The 27,556-nt window shown below is 35.5% G+C and overlaps 1 protein-coding gene and 1 non-coding gene across 4 annotated transcripts in view; one reads left to right on the top strand and one right to left on the bottom strand.

Annotated features, from left to right (window-relative positions):
* LOC138694624 (neural-cadherin-like) overlaps positions 1-10,059 on the top strand; it is a 1,043,497-nt gene extending 1,033,438 nt beyond the window's left edge. The window contains exon 18 of one of the 3 annotated variants that reach the window (XM_069818545.1): positions 9,719-10,059. In XM_069818545.1, the coding sequence (XP_069674646.1) occupies positions 9,719-9,976 (258 nt within the window). In that variant the 3' untranslated portion in view covers positions 9,977-10,059. The remainder of the gene's footprint in view (positions 1-9,718) is intronic. The other 2 variants (XM_069818553.1, XM_069818562.1) reach the window with 2 other exon arrangements.
* Positions 10,060-24,084: 14,025 nt separating this feature from the next.
* On the bottom strand, positions 24,085-24,157 carry TRNAN-GUU (transfer RNA asparagine (anticodon GUU)). The gene has a single exon. It is a non-coding gene; the product is annotated as a tRNA-Asn (tRNA).
* Between the last annotated feature and the right edge of the window lie 3,399 nt (positions 24,158-27,556).

Genomic DNA, 27,556 nt, shown 5'->3' with positions numbered 1-27,556 from the left:
GGCTAGTAATATTATTCAGACGATCTTTAGTCCTTAGGTCACATTGAAGATCAATAAGTTCGAGTTGTAAATCGTTAAGTGTTAAATGTTATGTTCTGTCTTTTAGATTCCTCCATACTGTACTGTAGCAGTAGGTAAGCAACGTGAAACAGTTACTGAGAATAGACCTACATACTGCACTCCACTAGATAGCCGAGCGGTCGTTTCCCTCTCCTCTACCAATACAAGTCTATGTCATTCTGACGTATCTTCCTCTCCGTTTCGGCGAGCGGTAAACACGGCTCTCCCGCTCCCAAGGAGCGCGCGCCCTCGTTGAGCGCTGTTTGTGCAGTTATGCTTTACACTCTATATCGTCTTTTCAGACAATTTTCGACCCGCTGAATGCTGATTGACAAGGCTTCCGGTTGTCTCTTAACTTTCTTACAATTTTCTGAATATATAAGTTTTTGAAGATACACTTTTACACCAAATGTATTTAAAAAAAATCAAACTGGTATTTTCAATGTGGATAGTAGTCTCTCTAGATTTCACCGAAAGTTTAGTTTGTGCAGCCCTGGTTTGCAGCACTCGGCATCTACATCTGGATTGCATTTCCTGTTGTCAGGTTGGCGTGTACGTTTGTTGTAGTGGGATCTCGCTTGCATTTCCACATACTCCACTTTTTTCTCACTTTCTTATCTGCTACGTTCTTTATTTTCAGTACGTGCGACATGTACTGCATAGCTACTGTGATACCCCGTCTGTGTCTTTGAAGATGCGAGCTATCTCTCGCCCCTGTGCTGTCGATATGAATACACAAGCTTCTGGCTTTAAAAAACTCGGCTTCTAGATCAAACGGCGTCGGAGACATGTTACACTCGCCACAATTGAAGAAAGACGATGGAAATTTTTGTCACTAGGGTCCGAATGTATAGAGTTTCAATATTCACAAACTTAATATTGTATCTCTTCCTTTGTATTCTTGTCTGCTTCAACGTGTCAACTACTGCTGAATTACTTTGCATTTGATGCTGTCTTGAAGGTCTGCATTCACCAGGCAGTTCTTAGGTATTTATTGATTTCTCGTACATTTGTATATAGCAGCACTGTGGAAGCAAACATGCTTTAAAATGTATTATAAATTATTTATACATGTCTCTGCTATTGATGTGTGCAATAAATAAGGAACAAAGTTGAGACACCAAAACATTGCCTAGAGGCGGCTACAGTTTGAAGAATCATAGGATATAGAATGATCAATTAATTAATTAATTAATTAATTCATTCATTTATTATCTTCCATATATCTTACATGAGCAATGAAGCTTTAAGATGTGGAACAAGTCAAAATTTTACAATATTACAATTACAATTTTTACAAATTTTTACAATATTTTACAATTTTTACAGTTTTAAAATTTAGTAATTTTTTACAATGATGAGGTGAGGTCCGAGGATTCGCCAAAAGATTACCCGGCATTTGCCTTTTGGTTGGGGAAAACCTCGGAAAAGCCCAACCAGGTAATCAAATTAAAGGGGGAAATGAAGTGATGCCGAGGACTCGCCGTAGACCATCCGGCTTCAATCCCACGGCTGGTGAAAACCTCGGAAGAAACCAATCATTGAGACCAAAGGGGGATCCAACCCAAGCTCGAACGCAGCTCCGGATCAGCAGCCCTGGAAGTCTGCCGACTGAGCTACATCGATGGCTCTACTAAAAATATGCAATACATAGCCAATCAGATTATTACATTTACAAACGCAAACGATCATTCATCAATTGAGCTATATGTATAATACAAAACAAGTAAGTTAATTAAATTTAAGGCATAAACAATTCAATCAGTTGTGATATACAGAAATTCATAATACATATCATGCAAACTACTACTGACGTTAGCTGTTTACTTTACTGATGTACCTTCAGGTTCGTATTGAAAAATACGGGGTGCTTCATATAATTTTGTATTGGTAAATTCACGGTATGAGAAAACGATTTAACATGGAAATGAAAGGAAACAAGACTACGGCGAAAACTACTTAATTTACAAGTTTTAGTTTATTACATGATCCGTTGTAGACAATTTGATTATCGTTCAAAAATGTTGGTAGGAAGTTCGTGTTCTGTCATGTTGATGTGTTGTGCTAACTTACGAATAGACTTTTCTCGGACTGGCTACAAAATAATAGACACAATATACAACATTTTGACTAGTGGCCGAGAGGAAATTATAACTAGGAAGGTATCTGAAACGTTGGGGAGACAGTTTATAGGGCCTATTTGTTGACAGAGCGTATTACGTAGTCTCAAATTCATCAAAGGCTGCAGCGGCAACGACGACGGAGACGAAGATGATGTATCTATATACGTATTTATTCACATTGCAAATGGGTAAAACCCGGTGATGATGATGAATTCTGTCACTTTCTTATCATGAACATTATATTGTGATGAAATATGTATTAATTTCATGTAAGTGGGTGTGTGATTTTTTGATAACGATAAACGCGAAATGTGTTAAAAACTTAATTTTATGCATGGAAAAGGCAAATTCCCTAATAAAAAATATTATTTATTAAAGAATGTGGTTGAAAGAGCATGATATTGTAAACATGAGTTTCAGTAACAAAATGAAAAAGAGAGAACATGAAAAAGTTAACAAGTTTATGAGTTATGAGGGAAAAGCTTCATCACTGCACAGTGATCTGCCACCATTTTGAATTTGTAAAAGAATAAATAAATAAATAAATTTTTTAATAGTAAAACTATTTTTATGCTCGACCATGCCGAAATGTAATAATTATACGCCTGGTAGCAGTCCTTTAATGCATGTCATTAAAGTACACCTATTCATTAAAGATCAGGTTTTCGATTATTCTCGGATATGCAATCGAAAGACAACGAGGGAAACGTCACGGAGGCTGGAAATCCAATACTGTTGCAGAAGGTTATGTTCTGTTACTATAATAATTAGCGTTAATTGTAAATAATATTCAAATTAATTCAATTTGTCATCTCGTTTTTCAATTCTAAATGAATTTCCAGGTTATACATTCTCTACATTACATCAAGATCATGACATTATTGTTCCTCGAAAAAAATTAATACTTTCGCGTCTGCGCACATCCCACAATTCACGAGCTGTGAACAAGGTCACTACCGATCTTCTGTCAGATACAAATAAAATGTATACTTCTGAATAATTTCAAGTTAGAAATATTGTCGAGCATAAAAAGTCGAATGAAACTTGCCTATAATGGTAATTAAGACGCTCGTATGAAAATTATGAAACGAGCGCAAGCGAGTTTCATAAACAAACATACTTGCGTCTTAATTACTATCATTATAGGCTCGTTGCATAGTGTACTATTTTCACATGGCAGAAGGACAGTGTTTTACACATACCAATTTTTATTATTGTACAAGATACAGTAATAGAGGAAAAGATGTTGAATATTTCCAAAAATTTTACTGCTGTAAGCTGTACCTAACCTCTTAATGGGGTAACGAATAATAATCGGGGTTATATAATCATATCATGAAATTGTGATTGACTTAACGCTTGCAGAAAATATTTATCTCACTTTAAGTTGAACTATCAACTGGAAATTAATGTTTGTGTTTAACATTTTGCCTCTAATTTTTAACATTTATATCAGAGATAAAGTATTATATCTGCAGTGCTTGGAAAAAGTGTCATAAGTCAGCTTTCACAAATCTTTTTTGATAGGCCTAATTTATTGACAACTTACACTGGTTTATGTCGATTTGATTTTTTTCTGTATGAATTATTGTAATGGGAGGAATACCTATGTATTTTTTTCCAAGCGAACAGATGTTCCGTAAGTTGTCAATAAATTATCAAAAAATGTTTGTGGAAACTGACTTGTGTCACTTTTCCCGAGCACTACAGATATGTAGACATATATTTCACTCGCATTTTATGCTCTGCTATGTACCTTTAAAATTCCATTTTTTTTCACGTTTTATCCAGGTGAACTTCAAGCGTTCATAAGGTCCTGAATCTGAGCATTTCCCGCTTCAGTCGATACATTTATTCTATGAAACGCAATGAGTGTGACCTACTTAACAAGTGACATGCGGTAATATTTTGCTTCTTATCTCTGTGAAACGGCGGTGAAAAATCAAGCTGCAGATTAGAAACCGTGGAATCCTCCACGAGAATGTACTAATGCATGCTGTTGGTCGGTGGGTGTGGTTTATCAAGTCCGAATTCTCGTTTTTTAAAATTCGTTTTCCTGTTACATGCGAGTCCCGGAGGCTTATTCCGATGTCCACATTTGGGGCAGGCGTTCAGCATGGGATTTACATGAGGAAACACAGCACCATGAAGATATGTGCATTTGGCTGGGCTTAATGTCTGAATCCCTCGCTCCATAGTAGATTCTCGTTTCTATGTACAGCAACACCATGGATTTAATCCTAAGGCCAGGCGTCTAGCTGGTCGTTATTTCATCCTTGTTGAATGTCATTGTAACATGTTTTCTCATCGGTTCGTCTTCTGGGATATATCGATAGTGTAGGAACTCGTCCTGATAAATTATTACACTGTATTAATTACCGTTCTCAAGATGCTTGTACAGTAGTGGCAAAAAAAATCCGGACCGATCCTTATAGCTGATTTCAAAGCCTTGTTCACTCCAGAGCACGATAGACTGGTAAAGGCTGGTTCACAATAAACCGAAAACGAGAATCGGAACGAAAACGAAAACGGTAAAATTGTTAAAATGTGTACATTTAAATGTGAGCATTCATAATTAACGAAAAGCTTGCCGGAGCCCGGGATCGGGAACGCAGAGTTGGCGAAGTTTCAACTTTGGCGTTCACGTTTCCGATCACAGCCCACTAGATTCATTCTATTGCCATCTAAAAGCTATTTTGTCGTCGTATATTATGTAGCAAGAAGACCGTGACATAACCTATGCATTATTTTGTTCTGTGCTGTGCATCATGGAGCAAGTTTTATTTGATGAGATTCTAATATTGAATGTTGAGGAAAATCCTCACATTTACGATAAGCGGCGCGCCTCGTGTAAAGATGAGAAAATGAAGGAGAATTCATGGTTTTCAATAGCTGCATTTTTTAACACCGATCGGAAGCGAATCATATTTTATTACTGTATTGGTTGTATTACACATTACATATTCATGCTTCAATTCAATAACTACTGTTGTGTTCATTTTTGTTCTATTACAAATGTGTCTTCTCTAATTATTTTACGTTATGGTAGACTTAAAATAGGTTGTGATAATAAAGATGCATGGGCATATTTATAGTATCGTAGCCTACCTAATGAAATGTTTCAGTTGAAATTTCGAAGTTGGTTAACCTGTGTTAATGTTGGCTGCCTTGTACTCATGAGAGAACGCCATTGGTCAATTATACACAAATAACATCAGAATACGTAATATCGACTTTACATATCGTTATTGACATGCATATCGATATGCATAGTCGTCTACGTTCTCGGTTTATTGTGAATCAAAAATGTTCATATTCACGTCCTCTGCTTCTCGTTTTCATTCTGGTTCTCGTTCCCGGCTTATTGTGAACCAGCCTTAACTAAGACTCCCGTGGTTCGAATCCTGCCTGGGAAGGAAATTTCTTTTGTTCCTTATTCAAATTTATTCCCAATACTTTTTGATTGCAGCGATATTTTACTACTTAGTGATAGTGATAGATTTATTGATATTAGTTCACAAAAGTACAAACTTAATAATTTAAAAAATGATCTATATACAAAAGTAGTTATAGCCTACATAATAAATATACAATTTCCTAAACTAATTAATTTATCGCAAATCTCAATAATTTATTGGTTCAAACTTGCACTTACGTCTGGTTTTAGTGCATGTTTAAACCAATCGTAATAACAATTAAAACTTATTTATCTGCTCTTTTTCACAATTTACTACCATAAATATTTTAAATCATTTTTTAAACATCTAAATTTATTCTATAACTTTCGTATTTCTGTTTAGTGATAGGTTCACTTATGCATGTTAACTAATTATTCCGTGTCATCATACTGGATCCAGGTTAGCAGTTGTTGACATATAGCCAGCACACTGCAATAGCTGAATCGGTATTTCTCAGTGAGTACAGTAGGTCAGTCTAAATTCCTGCTACATGCTTGTCAGCAAGTTATTTACTTATTTATACATCTTGTAGCATACATGTTATTTTACTACTTAATTAACTTATTATTCCCAGAACATGAACTTTACCAGCAGTCGAAAAGTATTGGGAATAAATTTGAATAAGGATAAAAAAAAAGTTTCCTTCCCAGGCAGGATTCGAACCACTAAAGTCTTAGTTACCAGTCTATCGTGCTCAGGAGTGAACAATTCTCTGAAATCAGCTACAATTGTCGGTCCGGTTTTTTTTGCCACTACTGTACACAATGAAATTTGTCTTCCAATTTAATACTTCACAAGAAAACTTGGCAAAGATTGATGAAGATTGAAAAAGATTTGTGAAGGACTGCTTCATATCACTAAAGATTTCACAAGACTTTAAAACATGTGGTTCAAGTTCATTATAACCTATGTACCAATAATATTACAATATAAATATATGAATCGCTTAGAGAATAACTAGGCTGTACAATCAGTATTTGTATTATACTTAACTGTACGGTAGCGTATGGCGAAGAACGTTGCGATTACATATTATTTTAAAGCAAAATATTAGCACAGTCTAGTATATACAGTCACGAAGCTTGAGTTGTGAGGGTGCTAGGAACAATAGACTGTGCCGGTACTATTTCGCAATGTCTGTAATGAGGCGATATTAGCGACCCTAGTGGTTAGCAACTATCTATGAATGCATATTTACTACGTATTGAGCTTCGTGACTGTATATACCAGACTGTGATATTAGTGTAATGTGTAGCTAGTCGGCGATGTATGCAATGGAGGGGGAAAGGAACTGGCCATCCTACTACATTATTTCTTGGCCTAGTAGCCTCGTAAGTGGTGCTTCTTAGTATCACTCGTGAAGTTCAGACCTTTCTTCGGACAATTGACTCAACGGCATCTTTATTTATTTCTTTGATCTAATTTGAACGTAATTATATTTCGGTCACTATTGGATTTATTATTTATTTATCCCAGTTCATTCAAAAATTGTAATAGGTTTTTTAGTCGGTTATTTAACGACGCTGTATCAACTACTAGGATATTTAGCGTCGATGAGATTGGCTATAAAGAGATGGTATTTGGCGAGATGAGACCGAGGATTCGCCTTAGATTACCTGGTATTCAACTTATGGTTGGGGAAAACCTCGGAAAAACCCAACTAGGTAATCAGCCCAAGCGGGGATCGAACTCGCGCCCGAGCGCAACTTCAGACCGGCAGACAAGCGCCTTAACTGAGCCATTCCGGTGACTGTAATAGGTTTTAAAAAAGTACGGTAATTAAATGTTACTCACATACATTATGCATTTTATTATGCTTATGCTAAATTTATTTACTTATTTTATTTATTTATTCATATATATATGTCTATAACAGAAAAAAGCCCCAATTTTATTAAAATATACATTACAAATAGTTGCTTAGAATATAAAAAATTGAGACAAGAACATGGAAAAAGAGATGAAAAGAGATGTATAAATACAAAAGAAGAAAAAATACATACTCAGGTAAAGACATATACATTATATATTATATAAATTAAGTTGGAATGTGTCCGTTCTTGCACAGATTTGAAATAAAATGGCAGCTGGAGGTCATACGCTTTTCGCTCTGGTCCACGTCATAGAAGTTAGTCGGAACAACACGAGCGGATTGATAATACGGATGAACCTGACGAATCTAATTAGCGGTTATCTGAAGCGCACCCAAAAATTATAACGAGATCCATTAAACAACGTTCTGTACCGCGCGTAACAAGAGTTTGGCCACATGGAATGTTTAGTGTGTGTGTGTTGTTTGCGATTGATTACGCTGACATTTGAATAACGCATCAAGATGTCGATGCTCATAAAATTTTCGGTTTGTTTACGGCGTTGTTCGCGGGATGAACGTCTCTGATGGTCATCGTCAACAATCTTCTCCGTCACATTGTTTTGTCTTTCGGCCATCATCATTGATGGATTGTCTGTTTCGTTTTATATATATATATATATATATATATATATATTTATATATATTTATTTATTTATTATCGCGCCTTTATGAAATTAACTGGAAGATAAAAATAATTTTGTCGTAATTTTAACGAGAAATGTTTATATTCGTGTATCAAATGAATAATATGTTACAAAAACGTCAACATCTGACGTCACTTGCTTAGCAACGAATCATTTAGGTAAAAAAACAGTAATACCAATATAATTTTGTATTCTTTTTCTCATGAAGGATTTCATGACCTATCACACTATATGTACTTAGGTGCGGCAAAGACGTATTCTACGTAAAAACGAGAGAAATTTGTGAAATCCTTACCCGAACATGCGTTGGTCACGCTCAAAAGCTTCCACACGGGAGTAGCTTCGAATCCCATGATTTTTTCTTCAGGTTTCACTGGGCTGTGATATAGCACTAATTGGCAGTCCTTGGACTCATCTCTCTATAACCAATTTCATGGACGCTGATAACTGTTTAAATGCAACATCGTTAAATAGCCCACTAGAAATCATTGTGCCCTAAAAATTAATACATCATTGTCTGCTATAAATTAATACGCCATTGCCCACTAAAAATTAAAGCGTCATTGTACACTAAAATTAAAACGTCATGACACACTGCAAACTTAATCACTGTTGCCCACTGAAAATTAAAACATTATTGCCCAATAAAAATTAAAGCATCATTGCCCACTAAAAATTAAAATATTATTGCCCATTAAAATAAAGACATCATTACAAGTTAAAAAGTGTCATTGCACTCTAAAAATTAAATTATTACTCCACACTACGAATTAAAACATCATTGCCCACTAAAAGTTAAAAGATCGCTCCCCACCAAAAATTAAAACATCGTTTCCACTAAAAATCTCTGCCCACTAAGAGTTAAAACGGTACTGACAATTAAAAGGTAAAACATTATTGCCTACTAAAAATTGAAATATCATTTCCCACTAAAATTTAAAACATCATTGCCCACTAAAATTTAAAACATCATTGCCCACTGAAATTTAAAACATAATTGCCCACTAAATTTAAAACATCATTGCCCACAAAAATTTAAAACATCATTGCCCACTGAAATTTAAAACATAATTGCCCAATGAATGTTAAAATATCATTGCCCACTAAAAATTATAGGCCGTATTCATAGACATTTTTAGCGCTGGATTTCGGTGGATTATCAGCGTTTTTCGTATTCATAAACCAGTGTTAGCAATAGGATATGATTTGAATTCTGTACTAGTAACCAGTGGATAGCCGGGGCTAGCTTAGTATGCTCGTAGCGCGTGCTGCGAAATGTCTATGAATACCACCCTAAATCATCATTGGCCGTAAAATTTAAATCATCATTGCCAACTAGAAATTAAAACATTTGACTTTCCTGAAATTTGAATTCGGATCTCCTGTGTGGAGAGCAAACGCTCGGGTCGTTTGGGTACTGATGCTAGTCTGTTTCCAACATTCACAGTTATGATACGATTTGTGGTCTTGAAATTCTTAAATCAATTATATTTTCTCAGAAAATGGTGCACGCGAGATTTTGTTTCATTGTTGCATAACAGTTTTTCTCGTCTTTCGCAGGTGTACTACTACGTGGTAGACTCCCCGCGAAACGAAGGCAAAGACTATTTCGAAATCAACATGCAGACCGGCGAAGTCTTCACCAAGATCATGTTCGATCGCGAGAAGCAAGGTGCCTACGCCCTGGAAGTGGAGGCGCGGGACGGAGCCCCCTCAGCGCGGCCGAACAGCGGCGGACAACCCAACTCAGGTGAGTACAGCCTATTCATTTATACAGGGTGTTTCTTTTCGATCGCCACTGGACTACAGATATTGTAACGTTGCAAAGCCCGCTTTTCCGCTGGTGTTTTAAGTTTATTCACTTGGGCCGTATTAACACTGATACAAATATCAAATGAACGCAGTTATTGCATATTCGTCTTGAGAATGAAGTAGAGATTGGAACAGGAGATATTTGTACGAGACACATTCATCCCACTTCAGTTCTCTTCATTGATTAAACTGATTTCATGCCACTGTTTGTTCTTTCTCCTCAGCATAATGGATTCAGCCATAAAGACAGTTTAGTCTCAGAAACTTCTCATTAACAGAATTTCTACGTGAAATTTTGGAAAGTCTTCTGCGCTCTTACCTTTATTTTGATCTTATTGACGAATTTATGGATCCAGAATACAGGATAATAGCATTTCACTATTGAAAATTATTCTGTGACCGTAGTTCGTAAGTGAGGGATGATCACATTATTAGTAGAGGTTTCTGACCTTCCAGGTTTCCAGACCCTTGCCTGGTGATGCTTTTAAATTGTTGAATTTGAAGACATAGTAATGTACGGTAAAAATTGTATTATACAGGGTGATCCATCTGGATATGGATAAAATAAAAACACCGTAAACATTTACTACTGAACTTTATTTGTTGAAACTTGGTGCATACAACACTGAAAGATGGGATATTCCTCAGAGCTCAACATTACCCCCATTGCGTACCTTGCATAACTCATAACAGTGATGCATTCCATCCCATGTCCGTTGTAACATAAGAGGGGTGATTTGTTGAAAAGCTTTAGTAAAATTTACTCTCAGATCATCAATGTTTCTGGGTTTCTGTGAATAGACAATGTCTTTAACAAAACCCTCCACGAAGAAGTCAGGAGGGGTTATATCTGGGGAGTTTGGGTACCAAGCCAAGAGATAGCTGCTTCTCGTACTGGGTTTTACCTGCGACCTCCTGCATGTTTTTTTTTTTTTTTTACACAGGACCTGTTTCTACAAATATTCGATACCACAACATTATAGAATTGTATTTAGGTACATTACGCACACCATACTCACGTCGAAATTCCCTTTGAACTCTCTTAACACTCAAATTTAGCATATCAAAGAACATTTTGCCCGCTGTTGATTTGTTGTATCCATTTTAATCATCTACGATTTTTATTTGTCCTTGCATTGTTGATTGTCATTATGGAAACTCCCATCTTTTAATCACAGTATAACAAGAAATTTTTCTTACTATCATAATAGCTTGTAATAATAAATTAATATTATCCATACCCAAACGAATCAGACTGTATTTCCTCTCGACCAGCAATGTCAGTTGAAGCACATAGATCTGTGTTTTAATGCTCACGGCAAGCACTACGCTGCAAGAGTATTCGGATGTTATCTGTTGAAATTTGCATTTCATACACTTGTCAATAGACATTTAATCTATAGGCTATTCAAGATAACAACTTAAGGTCCCCACAAAATAAGAAAATAAATGAATGAGTAATAAACAGTCAAGCCGACTGAAAAGTTTCAAACTTATTGATATATCTTGAAGATGGTGCACAGTAATTCTTGTAGAACCGAGCTCGATAAATTAGTTGCAGATTGGAAACTATAACACGAATTCGTTTCAGACCACTTTAAAACTCAAGCGCACTAAATGTCACCATACGTATGTTATCAACAGGTGACAATAACACTTCATCTCGCAAAAAAAAAAAAAAAAAAAAAAAAAAAAGAATATATATCTTGTAAAATTTTGACTTGTTCCACATCTTAAAGCTTCAATTCTAATGTAAGACCTATGGAATACAGTAAATGAAATAAAATGAAATGAAAAAAAAAAAACAGTCTGCCAACAATGATTGAAAAATCAAAGATAATAGAGATGACATATTCCATTAAGGAACTTTTTTGTGTGTTCTTATTGGGTGACAAGGTCTTTCATTGAAGCCTGACGACAACTGTTGAGAACGAGTTTTGGAGGCGGCCAAAATGAAATACATACGGTATCCTAATTACATTCAATGAAAGTGGGAGTATGGGTGCGCCATATCTGGTTTAAGGATTATTGGGTCTGTTTTTTTTTTTTTTTTTTTTTCGAGATACGCTTGACATATACAACAAGATATTCACAGAGTTTGTGGAGGAACTTGAAGACTTGGAACTAACGCAAGAACATTTTCAGCAACTTGCCGTACATCCAAGAGCCATTGTAAACAATATCTAGTTGTGAATAATTTCGAGGGAAAAATTGTTCCGGGGCCGGGTATCGAACCCGGGACCTTTGGTTAAACGTACCTAGTATCTAGTTATGTTTATAACCGAATCGTCTCTGCTGGTCTGTGGCCACCGCATTCGCCCGATTTTACCAGCCGTGATTTCTTTTTGTGGGGCTACTTTAAAGATAAGCTTTTCTATGACAGCTGAAGACAACATCCCTAGGGAAATCAGGAACACTGAAGTTATGGTGTTGGCATGCATAGAAAACATGAAGCACCACGTCGAAATGTGCCTAGCGGAGAACGACGATCACTTCCAGCACCTGATGTGACGTGCAAGGTAAGTCTCCTGCGGATTTTACCATTTTGCTTTCGTATGTTTGTTAATCGCAGTGAAGACATTGGGTTCAGTTCTATAAGAATGGCTGTATTTCCAGAATTAAATCCTATAACACGTTACAATTTTCTGGCAAACTGCTCATCTCTGTAGTATATAGAGCGTCTTTGTGAGAGATGGCGATCAGTGGCGATCGTAAAAAGTATCCTTGTAAAACCATCGGATTATTTTTCCATTTCTATGTTAACATCACTTTGAAGATGCCGAGTGACTTCTGTATTGTCGCACCATCAGTTGATCGAACTTCACGTAAACGAACTTGCTTTTATCTTGATCTGCGTTCGTGTTATTATTATACAACTGTCGAAAATCATTTTATTTTTGTAGTGTGTTCTTGTGTGTTCGTATGTACAGAAAGTACTTTATTGATTTTCAGATTTACAATAAATATTCGTTACATAGCGTGCAACGACAAACCATGTTTTGTCTTGCTCTCTGGAATATTCAACGCTGTAAAGATGCGCTCAGTAAACTCATTTACTGTTTCTACTGGTACTGCGTACACAATAGCCTTCATTTACCCCCATAAGAAAAAGTCAGAAGGGTCGAGGTCAGGAGAGCGCGCAGGCCAGGGAACTGGGCATGTCTTTCCAATTTCTCTCTGCCTGAAGATACCTGTGAGATATGCGCGGGCCGGGTAATCGAAGTGCGATGGAGCACCGTCGTGCTAGTACAACATACTAGACTACTGAATGCGTAGGAAGTTCGCCATCACAAGAACAGGAAAAACAGAATGTCAGAGTCTGTAGATATTCTAATTCTCATTTCCAGTCATGGGTTCCTGGTTGAAAAATCTTTTCTATATCACCCTCATTCAGTTACATCCTATATAATTTATGCTAGCTTTGCAGTTAAAATTTTGCAGGGAATATGCACTGATACTAAATAGATAGCTTTACTTATTTTTTTAAAGTTTAGTATTATCATACATGGGTTTTTGTTTACTTAAGGGAATGATGGGTGAAATTTCTATTTTCTACATTTTTCAAGCTAGCCTACGTATTTGATTTTTTGCACATGTAATCACGATGTGATAGGTAATGATGTGATGAAGTTTCATTTCTGTGAGTCAATTAATTTATGAGTTATGCAAATTTTTCAAAATAATTTCGTTAATATTTCAAAATGAATTGTGTCGCTCAATTTTTCAGTAAGATGTTTGAATTTTTTGTGCAAGACCAGTGGCATATTTAGAAAAAAAAAACGCATTAGTTTTCCTATATCTTCACCACAAAAGGCAGGGAATTTATAACCACTGTATACCTAAAAATAGAAATTTTCCATTGCCACTATAAGTATTTCGTTCTTTATTTCATAAAGTATTCATTTAATTATAAAACCCATGCGCTATTTCGTTAATCACAGTGTATAGAACATGCAGTAAAAAATGCATGTTACTTGCATAAAAATGGTGAGAGCCTTAGGACTTCGAACCTGACGAAATGTGTTGGAAAAAAAAGTGTCAGAAAACAGCTTGTAAAATTTGCATGGAATTTAAATTCAAGAGTGCAGCCATTTATACGGCTATATTGCGAAATTTTTATGCTTTCTAGCGCCGCAGAGCATTGAAATTTGCTCAACATATGAATAAGAGATTGCTGATTCATTCTTTACAAGAAAACGAAAATGCGGTATTTAACTAAAATTTCACTCGTAACCACCTTTAGGTTGTGTGTTACGACAGCTTCATCATAGCATATCTTTATTGTGAAAAAATATGAAGATTTTTATGAAAAGTTTACCGAAACATTAAGAGATATGGAAGTTTTTGGCGTTCATTGTATTGTACACATAGTGAAAATTCTCGTTCCTATAGATATAGCGCTAGCAGGAAGGTTTAGGTTAGAATATGGAATTTTATATTTTGCCTGTTACTAGTTATTAGATTACTGTTGAAAGAAAAGGGAAAGTGGGGTAATATGTACCAAAAGTAAAAGGAGAAGTAAAATTGAATTGCTGACGGAAGACTGAGGATGTAGTATGAATGTAATGCTGAACTTTGATTTGTGTAAATGTTCAGCGGACCTGATGTTGACATAGCACTGTTCCCCTTGACGCACTATGCATTCGTGAGGTGAACAATAAGCCTACCTTCTCTTACCTAACAGTGCATGGACTGTAATGTGTGCTAACGATGCGAAACTCAGCTGGTGCGTGGAAACTGTTAAATTGTCGCGTCTAAATTAAAATATAATAGCACAGGGTTACAAATATCAGTATAATGAAGGACTTCACAGAGCAGAAACATGTGCTTGCGTTTGTTATTCGGACGGTTATGTGTGAGAACAACTCCACGAAGTCTCTCCCTCCCTCTTTCTCATTACAAACGTGTTATCGTCAAGGTCTCGTGTTTCACGAGACTCTCGAGATTAGCACAGATGGCAGAAGAGCAGAGTTTCTCGTAATCGAATCGAATACAGACAATAGCTAATGCGAAGCAGCTTCCCTCTATTTCGCTCACATTTCTCGTAACGAGGAAAGGAGTTGCGAAGGGATGGGTGGGAATTGCAGGAGCAAGTTGTCAAGTCATTAAAGTGGTGCCAGATACATGATCTGCACGTTTCCAAACTTGCATAGCATGCGCCATCATCGAAACTATGTCGTCTGTTATTAATTATGTTTTTGCAAGTAGCTGAATAGTAATATGCGTTACAAGAGCGGTATGTTGAAGTTTTCATGTTTGAGGAAAAGTTTGAAAAAGCGAAACGTAATTGAGCTTTTTTAATTTCGGAGAATTGAAAGAAAACATACCGCTCGTGTATCGTACATTATTTTGTGCGAAGATCGTTTATTACATACCTGAAAGAGGAATTTCTAATTACTTGGAATGAAATCTCCATCTTGGTTTCTATTCAATACGGCAAATTTGCAAAACAAAAATATCTATCTTCAACATTGTTGCTTTAAAATGTTTTCTGTGTTTACTATACTCCAGCAGGCCGTGATATACGTCTGTCTTCCCCCCCCCAGTCTATAAATGCGAACTTAAAACAAACGGTAAGGTTATGTAATGATTTAGAGTTTACTTAATTTTTGCAAATATTTAAAAACAATAATTAACAGTGCAATTTAAGTGAAATTGCAGTGGTAAGTTTCCAATTTATAATTATTACTATATTGAACGTCTCTAAAAATAATATGTTAAAAGCCTAAAGCAGTAAAATCAATATGTCACTTAAGCGGTAAGAAGAGAGAAATTGTTGTGTGTGTTAGGTTGGGAATACTGAATGTGGAATTTTAAACTTTCCGCGGATTGGTTTTGTGCGGAAACCAAGCAAATACGCACGATCTCGCACAAAAATAGTTTCAGTTCCCTACAAGTTTTGTTTCGTTTTCATAACGGAAAGTTATACTTTAAAGATTCAATACGCTTCCCAGTATTTGCATTTGTAGTTACGCTAAAACCTGCACTTCTGGTCTTTCTGAAATAGGCCACCTGACATCTTCTCAGTGTTGCCAACTCCAACTCGAAAATTTCCTCAGTGAAACATGCAAAATTTCCCCAGTGAAACATGCAAAATTTCCCCAAATTTTTTCAGAATGTTTACGAATTTCTGATCGATGCACGTCATGCGTGGTAACAGACGCAAAACAATATCAGTAAAACTTCCATATTATCTCAATGCTATTTTATAATGCACTAGGGCATTCGATAAGTAATGGCAACAATCCTGTAAATCAGTGCTCCTAGCGGTGACCATTTAAATCTTGTACGAGGACTACGTAATAGAGCAGCGATCGTTTCATAAATTTTCAATATTGAAAGTCTCGAAGTAGCCATACTTAACAAATAAGTGGCTGTTTCTGATTTGTACTAAACAATACACCCTAATGGTACGAACAAAAGTGCTTTATAAAAATCCAAGTTGCAAGAGAAAAACATGGAACGCAGTGCTTTAGGACATACAAGAAGCCTGTGGGAGAGAGGTCCTAACATACTGAACTATTGCAAGTTCGGTGGAAGCGAGGCATTCACTTTCAATCAAGAGTTGACATCCGAAGAGCTTTAGATTGATCAGTGAGAGATATATCCAGAAATGGTGTTGCAGATGGAGTCCGTCGTCTTCCAAGAATTTGGCAACGTATTGTTAACATGGCAGGAGACTATATTTGAAGTATGTAATGTCAAAAGCAGCCTAAATAAATTTAGTGTGAAACAATAATTATGCTGCCATTATTTTTCGAATGCCCTAGTATTTAGCTTAATTTTCAGCAGTGACTATTAAGTCCAACGTAACCTAACACTTTAAAATTAATTTCACGAAAACGGACGTTCACTTCTATTTCAAAATAGTATTTAGTTTTTTTATCGCACATTCCTTCCATAGATTAAAATGAAAGCCAAAGATTCCTGAAAAGTTCGGCATTGCCTTCAAATTCTCAAAATCCCTCTCTTCTTTATAGAGTTCCCTCATTTGAGGAAATTTTCTCAAATCTGGCAACACCGCAGCTTCTTACCAAGTTTAACTAGAGTTTGATTATAGGCAAGTCGCTATAAGCTTAGTTATGGACGAAACATCTTTGGAGAAGTCTCGACTTCTGTAGAATTGGAGTCGGGAAAAATCTTTGCACTTGGCCTATTTAGGTATGAGATGATTGTTCAAGTCTGACAGGTTGAATTCTTGAATCCGACGCTGACTGGTGGGCCGTCCTTCCTCGGCCCTGACAGGGTCATGTCCCATCCTCAGACACGTACATGAAAGCCCTAGGGTCCTGAGCATCGAGCCATTCCTATATCAGTTTCGGAAACCGGTTTTAAAGCCAGGGCTTCGCCCCAGCCTATTATTAACTATTAGAAAATATGATACATGAAGTACACTTGATAGAGTTTCCATCTGTTCCGTATGCTTTACCTTACCTTAAAAGAAGTAGACTGTTCTCCAGTAGCAGACAGACACAATTTTCACCGACAGACCCTGATGAGCCGATACCCACAATAAGCAGGTAGGATTATTTTCTTTCAGTTGACAGTAATTATTATTATTAAATACTGAATGTATTTAGGAGTTGCAATGTTATTTATCCCCTATTTTTCAATTGACCTTATTGTACCATGAAGTTAATGGATATTGTTATTACAACATTATTACATACTTAATCCATTATTTTTATTACACAGAAGATTAATAAAAAATTGTCTGACCAAAAATATGGATTACCCAACAAATTTAATTTATACAGATTTTAATGTATTGCCCATTGAAGATATTTATAAATATAGTTTACTAACTTACTACCACAGAAATCAAATAAAACATAAATCTATTCGACATGAATATCGTACTCGAAGGCAAAAGTCTACTTTCCCATTAATTGAGCCTAAATGTCATACAAGTGTAGCTCTTAAACATAGTGCTAGTTTCGGCCCAAGACTTTATAATAAAATTACAAACCATTTTCCAAATTTGAAATATTTTAAAATTGAAGCTTTTAAAAAATAAATTTGTAAAATTATCCATCATATATAATATTAACAAATGCATTTTTTACCTTTTATTTCTGTCGACTATATTCATGTTTTTATTGAATATCACTGGCTTCTGTCGATTTGTCAATTTATATTGAATGTCCATTTTTCTCCCTTTTTCTCTTTCTTCTTTATTCTTGCTCTTGTGTGTTATTTATTGGTTTGAATTAAGTTGCTTACTGTATTTAGTAAACTGTCCTTGTAAATTTTATGTTATATTATTGACTAAGACCACACCGTACACGAGCCTGGCTCTTATGGTAGTGACTAGACACATTTTCGTTTTATAAATGTAATTTGTACTCACTAGCTAGCTAGTTAAATACAAATAAAATAAAAAAATAAAAATAAAATTAGACCATACTTCAGTAGACATTATTCGTGATTAGACCTAGTTAAAATTGGACATTTTGGCATGAGAACCTTTCCAATTAGATGATTTTAGTCACTGAATAGATATTGTTTCCAGTTAGACATTTCGGCATTAGACCATGCGTCAATATTATCGTCGCGGCCTCAAACTTAACATCATACAATATCGTGCGGTGTGCTTTTAAAACATAATTTTGTCGACCGATTGTTGCTCTGTAGGTTTCACTCTAAGCGTCACGTTGTCACGTCTACTTCCTCGATAAGAATAAGCACTAGTTTGTTATATTATTAAATGGCTGTTACATATACGAGTACGTTGACATTCTTAACTCTTAATAATAACTCTTTAATAATAATTTTTATGCTCAACCATGCCGAAATCTACTAATTATACACCCGGTAGCAGTCCTTTAATGCATGTCATTAAAGTACACCTACTCATTAAAGTACAGGTCTTCAGCCAATGATAACTCAGCTTACATGTGTTCAGCCAATGACAAGTCAGCTTTGTACCGTTATAAAACCACAAGTATCGATTATTCTCGGATATGCAATCGAAAGAGAATTAGCGAAAAGTCACGGAGGCTGGAAATCCAATACTGTCGCAGAAGGTTATGTTCTGCTACTATAATAATTAGCGTTAATTGTAAATAATATTCAAATAAATTAAATTTGTCATCTCGTTTTTCAATGTCGAATTCAATAATCAAGGTTATAATATTATAATATTATCAAGTTTAACGGGACTACGTCAAGGTCAATGACATTATTGTTCCTCGGAAAAAATCAATACTTTCGCGTCTGCGCACATCTCACAATTCACGACCTAGAACAAGGTCACTTCCGATCTTGTCAGATACCTACAAATAAAATGTATACATCTGAATACCGGTAATTTCAAGTTAGAAATATGGTCGAGCATAAAAAATCGTATGAAACTCGCCTATAATGGTAATTAAGAAGCTCGTATGAAAATTATGAAACTCGCTTGCGCTCGTTTCATAAATATCCATACTCGATTCTTAATTACTGTCATTATAGGCTCGTTGCATAATGTACTATTAATCACATACCTTAATGTTCGTCGTCAGCACAAGACATTGCAACCTCGGTTTTAGTCCACGTGGATTAGACAAGTAGGTGTCATTTAATAATGGAAGCAGATTATTGTTTGCAATATTGAAATTGAGGCGAGTGATTGGAGCGGCGACACAAGAAATTGAAAAGACCTCCCGAATGTTAAGCACGAGGCCGTTCAATGACCTGCCGAATGTTAACCATGAGAGCGCGGCGTAATAGATTTGTGATTAGATTTAATTCAAAATTAGGGCCTATACACTTGGCATGAGACCTTTTCCCATTATACATGGATAAATTGTAGACTTATTTTTCATTAGACGAATTGCTGATCCGAAATTATATACTTCAGACTTCGTACATTTAGACGTGCGACCTGAAAGCTTTCAGCGGGCTTAACTGTATTCACTTACAGGATATTTTGGTTGATTTTATTGAAAATGAATGGAACATGTTACTTTTATTGTTGAGTGGTGGATGGAAATGTAATTTGAAGAAAAATAAAACCAGACCCTTATTCCATTATAAATTACATCAGATTATTGCCTCGAAATGAAATTACACTCGCCATCAAATATAAGGGAGAGATCGTATCTTGTTGTAAGGCTGGCAACAAGCGTTGTGATCGAGTATAATTCGTGGCAGCTAAGTGGGTGAGACTCTTTCTCTGATCATCTTGTCACTGTCCGCCTCCTTGAGGCCGCTTCTTCTATCTGCCTGCAAAAGACGTAATTTGAATCTCGTTAGGGCTCCAACACAACGGGTGTAATTGGTTCTACGCTTCTACGTATTAATATCTCCTTCCCCCTTTTGTGTTCACCATCGGCTATAAATTTCGTGTTTTGTAACATCGTTGAAGTGGATCTCAGGTGTTTGCACAGTTCCGCCTGAACGTATCGCTATATATTACCTCGCGCTGCCTTTTGTCTTCGTTAATGCTGCAGTTCGTATTTAATAACCCCGCCCCAATAAGGATCTCACTTCCTTGATGGAAGTATCAGTAGACCTACTTATAGATTCCTTGATTGAAATGGGCGTATTCCTGGGGCGCAATTATAACAATGGTAGATCGTTCGAAAAGTAACAAAATATCCGCCATAATCATGAATGAGATCCAAAGTTATCAGCGTCGTTATTACTAGGACTGGAATAGTTATGTAATAACAACTTTTTTCTGTTTAATTAAAACATATGCAGATCGTAAAATATGCACTCAACAACGTTTCCCCATTCAGAAAATGTAATTTTTATAGTGCATGATTTGTAAGTTATTGGATTTTTTTCATGATTGCATAATATTTAGAGCATATTATCGTTATAATGATCCATATTTTGCGATTTTCACAGAATAGTACATTATGCAACGACCCTATAATGGTAGTAATTAAGACGCGAGCATGTTTATGAAACGAGCGCAAGCGAGTTTCATAATTTTCATACGAGGGTCTTAATTACCATTATAGGCAAGTTTCATACGACTTTTTATGCTCGACCATATTTCTAACTTGAAATTATTCACAAGTATTCATGTTATTGTTATGTGAGTGCAATAGCCTACCTCATGAATTGTGAGATGTGCGCAGACGCGAAAGTATTGATTTTTTTCGGGAAACGAATGTCGGCGACCTTGATATAATCTAGAGAGTAAGATAAACCTTAATCTTGATATAACCTTGAAATTGAATTCGACATTGAAAAACGAGATGACAAATTGAATTTATTTGAATATTATTTACAATTAACTCTAATTATTACAGTAACAGAACATAACCTTCTGCGACAGTATTGGATTTCCAGCCTCCGTGACGTTTCACTAGTTGTCTTTCGATTGCATATCCGAGAATAATCGAACACCTGAACTTTAATGAATAGGTGTACTTTAATGACATGCATTAAAGGACTGCTACCAGGTGTATAAGTACTACATTTCGGCATGGTCGAGCATAAAAATGTTTAAAACATTATTTATTAAATAAATAAAATGTGTAATATTATTATGCTAAGAGGTATCATTAGATTGACAGCAACGGCGAGGGGGAAATTTGTTAATGTTAAGTTACATTGCGAGTTTAAGAGAAAAATGTTTTAAAATGCCATTTATTATATCATAACGGTCATTATAATCATCATATCGTAATCATATTCGTAATTGTAATTATCGTTTTCATTGTAATTGCAATCATCTATATAATCATAATAATTTATGTCATTACGATCATCCATAACATTGTAATCATCTTTATAGTTATATTCATCTTAGTCATCGTAGCCTTCGTTTCCATCGTAATTCGTTATCGTAAACGTAATCATCTTCGACATCGTAACTGTAATTACTTTCGTCGTAATTATAGTCATATAATAATCTTTTGCTATCTTAAACATCTTCATATCGTAATCACTTTTATATTTTAAAATTGTAACATCTTCAGATCTTAATTTTCGTATTGTAATCACCTTCATATCGTAATCATCTTCGTTATAATAATCTTCATATTGCAATCATCTTTGTATCGTAATTATCTTTGTCATAATAATCTTCATATCGTAATCATCTTGGTCATAATCATCTTCGTATCGTAATCATCTTCATCATAATAATCTTCATATCGTAATCATCTTCGTATCGTAATCATCTTCGTCATCATAATAATCTTCATATCATAATCATCTTCGTATCGTAATCATCTTCGTCATCATAATAATCTTCATATCGTAATCATCTTCATATAGTAATCTAATCATCTTCATCATCATAATAATCTTCATATCATAATCATCTTCATATCGTAATCATCTTCGTCATCATAATAATCTTCATATCGTAATCATCTTCATATAGTAATCATCTTTGTCATCATAATAATCTTCGTATCGTAATCATCTTCATCATAATAATAATCTTCATATCCTTATCATCTTCTTATCTTAATCATATTCACATCGTAACCATCTTTCTCGTGTAACCATCTTCGTCATAGTAATTATTTAATCACTTTAATTTCTATGATCTTTGTCTTCATTCTAATTGTTCATTAATGCTTCAGTATATTCCGTCGTTCTCTTGTCCATCTATCCGATCGTCATTTTTTCATTTGTTTGTCAATTCATTTTTTAAAGCACATGCCCTGACAACTAAAGAATATATATTTATTTCTAATGGCGAATATTTGACTGCTCGTCATTCATCCATATGAAGCCAGTAGTGTGGACCAATTTACTGACAAAGTCGTTGCCCAGGTTGCGTCATAGAAGGCTGGTCTACGCTATATCCGCGATAAGGTGGTTATGGTTATGTCGATGATTTGTTGGGATACCACAGGAGAACTGGAGCTCCCGGAGAAAATCTCTGTGTTACCTGGACCATAAGTCTGCGTACATATTTGTTTCTTTATTTTAAATTGGCTGTTACGTTTAAGTATTAAAAAAAAATACAATTTATGTTTCGTTACATGGAATGTGTTGGAAAATATAAGAGATTTGATGTGATTTAATATTTGTAGTAGTTGAATTTGAATTAATCAGAAAATTTAATTAGGTTTCTCTAAGTTCCATCTTTCTACGTCATCTTAAAATTTACATCTTGTTTTAGAAAAAAGATCGAAATATTTTTCATTTGTTAAAGCCACATTATGCAGCTGTAGTTATTAAAATTTTCAGTTATTTACTTTATACTGTATCATAAATGTGAGCGTTAGGGAAATCAAACTGAAATGAACTCTTCCGAAAAACTGTATTAAATCTAGTTGAATCTTGATAGAGTCGAAACGTTTGTGATGCTTATATTTTCATTCTCTCTTTTCCTGGATTTCCATCTCGTGGAAATAAAAGAGGAAATTAATTTAACAATTGTTCAACGAAGTTAATACACACATTTCATCATGATTATTATTGGATCAGTTGGTCACACAAGAGGGGAACAAAGCGAAACATACGAGGCACTGCTCTCAAATATTGAATATTTCATCAATAGAAGCAAGGTTACACGTACTCCATTAACGTTGCATAAAAGAGCCTTGCCCACTGTTTCAAGAGGCCATGTCAATATTTGTGATTGACCTCGCAACTAGTCGGAAAAGATTCTCAATCAGTGTGGAACCCACAGACCAGTCCAGGTTTCATCTCTTGCAGGTTGCTGTAAATGCAAACAGAGTACTACATTGTGCTGAATAGAGTATTGTGGATCTGTTATAGTGGGTGTGCAGCTATTCTACCAGCATTTGAGTAACTGAGTCTCGGGTATATTGCAGGGATAAATACTGGAACGTAAAAAAATAAAAAAAAAAAATTATTATGAACATATTCCCCGTCTTGTTCAATCGGTAGCGCTTATAATATTTGCTATGTAGGCTGGATTGGTGTATTCTGAAACAATTCTGAATATAGTCAGAGTCGTGGTTTCGGAAGCAATTTGATCGGTGTCGATGCTCTGAATAATTCATACATAGATTCGAAGTTTTTGATTTGGAAGTAATATTATTAAATATAGTCGGAATTGTAGATTCAGTATTATATTATCTGGTCAGACACCAAAATCACAAAGTGATACATAGTTTCTTGTACAGGGACATCATTTTATTTTTACTAACATTTCTAATATTAAAATAATTTCGAGGGAAAAATTGTTCCGGGGCCGGGTATCGAACCCGGGACCTTTGGTTTAACGTACCAACGCTCTACCAACTGAGCTACCCGGGAACTCTACCAGACACCGATCCAATTTTTCCCTCTATATCCACAGACCTTAAAGTGGGCTGACAACCGTCAAGCAACCAACATTGAGTGCACACTAACTCCGTGTGACTTGATTTGCATTTCTAATATTAACCTGCTGTACCTTTGTATTAACGGTTGAGAACCGGAAACACCGTTTGCTACCCCCTTTCACGACTGGAGTTCGATGATACTGGCATAAAATACAAACAAATCACTTTACTAGGTATAGGAGAGAAGAAAAGTAGTTAATCCATTTACGTAAACTAGGAAATATCGCGATCTTGAGTTTGATAATTTTCATTAGGTTTTTCGTTAATCAAATGCAGTACTATATTAACCGTAAGTGTTTTTACTCACGAACTGAGTTATCCATTCGAACGTATTCATTATGTAGTGTACATTATACTGTCTACAGCACATTAGCGTACAATGTAGAGAATGAAGTTAAATTGAAAAAAATAATCATAATATGGATATTTAAACACAATTTTGAAAATAGTGGCCGTTCATTTCGATACAGGCTTCTGTTCTTTTGTGCATATTATCGCGCTATAGACTATTGTACCTAATTTCAATTATCAGTTTCGTCCTTCGTACTAGTAACTCATGTTGAAATAATTCCGTAACTCCTCTGTAAAAGAGTACCTTACTCAGACATGCTATCTACTGTCCGTCCAAGTAGTTCCGTCGCAGAGCCGTAGAAAGGAGGGAAATCACGTGACAGTTAATTAATTAACGAGACCCTTTTATTTAATTTATTTTAAACAGTAATTGTATAATATTTACGTTGACGTCCAATTCCTAACAGAAATTAATGTTTTCAGAAAAGAGGTAAGACAGCCCAGCCGCTAGCCTTTACAAAGGGGCGAGCAGGAGCGGGTGGGGGAAACGGGGATGCGACATAGGCAAACGGACGACAGTACCTGTGCGAAAATATGATTCAATATTGAAAGCTCTTTCGTCACTGGAAAACGCGAACATATTTCTGGAACATACTATAGTCACTAACTCAGTACTGTTTACTATGACCCTAAGGCGATTTTGATTGCATACGCGGCCTCGGTTCTGTGTGGAGGAGGGTTGGAAGTTTACTAGTAGAGAGGGCGAGAGTGAAGTACATTCAAAAACTCAGGTATAATAAAAATTTAAGTAAAAATAAAATGATGTCCCTGTACAAGGTGGTGAAATGTTCATTTAGCATTTTCATCAATCCATAACTTACATGGCCATGAAATTATTACAATGTTTGTTGAAAGGCAACACATAAACAAACAATATCATTTAGTAAACAAAATGGAGCGCTGGTCAGCTGCACATATTCAGTTATGTGGCAACGTCAACAAACAGAACATGAGATACTGCAGTGATGTGAATCCTCTTGAGCTTCATCAGAAACCTCTCCACACTCAAAAGGTAATGCTTCGGTGCGGATTTTCTGTATTCGGGATTATGGGCCCCCAATTTCTTTTAGATCAAAATGGAAATACAGTTATTGCAACGTCAGACCGTTATGTTGCCATGTTGAAAGAGTTCGTCTTTCCACAGCTGCAAAATCTCAATGTTGACCTAGCATTTGTCTACTTTCATTAAGACGGAGCAACAGCGCACACTGCATGCCACGCTATGGAAACCCTAGGAACAGTCCTTGAAGACAGATTAATTTCACGCTTTGGAAACATTCCGTGGCCTTCTCGATCCCCAGATCTTTCAATTTGTGATTTTTTCCTTTGGGGATATTTGAAAAACAAAGTCTTTGCTAAACGACCAGACGATTTGGACACATTGAAGCAAAGGATTAGGAATGAAATCCTTGCCATACCAGCAGCCACGCGTATATGCGTTATAAAAAACGTTGTTTCACGGCTGCGTGAGTGCATCGAAAGAGATGGGGGGGGGGGCATTTGAAAGACATAAATAAAAAAAAAGGATTGTTTTATTGCTATCACGATAAATGACAATATACTGTATGTCTCTTATGTATCAATGTTTTGAATAAAGTTCATGGACACTATAAAAATGCATTACAAGTCACATTGCCCCTCGGGAAAAATATGAATCAAAATATTTTTTCTTTCGAAATTCGTATTCTGTACATAATGAAATGAATATAAATTAGTCGTGTGTACAATAATAATTAATGCAAATTATATTTGTAATATGTAACATACGTTTTGCAAATAAGTCCAAGTTTCAATAGCAATACAAAAATGTTAACCTCATTAATATTTGTATGGTGCGTTAGTGTTTCTAAGGAAATAATATAACGGAACAGCATGTGGCGGCAAGCTCTGTAGCATTGTAAAGGTCCTGTTTGAAATATGCTACCATAATTTCCCGTCCCCTTTCATAGCTTAATCAAACAGCCCTTGCATAATGCTAGTCCACTCCCGTTTTCTAATTATTAACCACTTTTGTAATAAGGCTTACAAATTCAACGTGATGTATGATGTATATTGATTGGTTATCCAATTCACTATATTGAATTTTCGCCAACATAATCCCGAAATCCATAATTAATTCTTGTTTTTGTTACAACAGATAATATTCCGTCATTTAACGTGGTCGGTATTTACACATTACATTATTATTGTCCACAATATGCCACTAGGGATCCTTACACGTTCCCCCACTGATTAAAATGTCATTAGAGTAATTATTCATGGTTTTTGACATAATTGCCAGTATATGATTTTATTTTTTTACATTTAATGCGTCATACGTATTAAATTTAAAGGAGCAACAAACATTAGTGAGGAAATAATATTTGGTTTGGATTTGCCGATATTCAAGTATTTCAATATGTTACGAAGGAGGGATGTAGGACGGTGTATTAGTTTCTAATGCCGAGGACTTACAACAAAGTAGTTATCTCTTCTCAGCAGACTTAATTTGTATCCATTTTCAGTGTCTACACTTTGTACTAGCTTGCTGAAAAGTTCTCTACACATGGGGAAATGTTTGGACAGATGAGTCCGAGGCTATCTTCACTGAAACTAAATAATCTCTACTTGATACAGCGTTGTTAAATAACCGATGAATTTCTCTAAAAAAAATTGTAGTAAACACATAAACGTATAAGCTAACACGACATTGCGAGGCCCTGAAAACCCTTTGAGTGGCGAGATGTTGAGGCAATGATTAGCTGTAGGGAGATCAGTCCTACGTGTAGGCGTACGTACGTACGTACATACATACATACATACATACATACAGTACATACATACACATACATACAGTACATACATACACATACATACAGTATATACATACATACACATACATACATGCATACACACAATACATACATACATACATACATACATGCATATACATACATACATACACACATACATACACACAATAAATACATACATACATAAA

This window comes from Periplaneta americana, chromosome 1 (genome assembly GCF_040183065.1).
Source record: "Periplaneta americana isolate PAMFEO1 chromosome 1, P.americana_PAMFEO1_priV1, whole genome shotgun sequence".
In the NCBI taxonomy this organism is placed as follows: domain Eukaryota; kingdom Metazoa; phylum Arthropoda; class Insecta; order Blattodea; family Blattidae; genus Periplaneta; species Periplaneta americana.
This window is presented reverse-complemented; position numbering and strand designations above follow the sequence as displayed.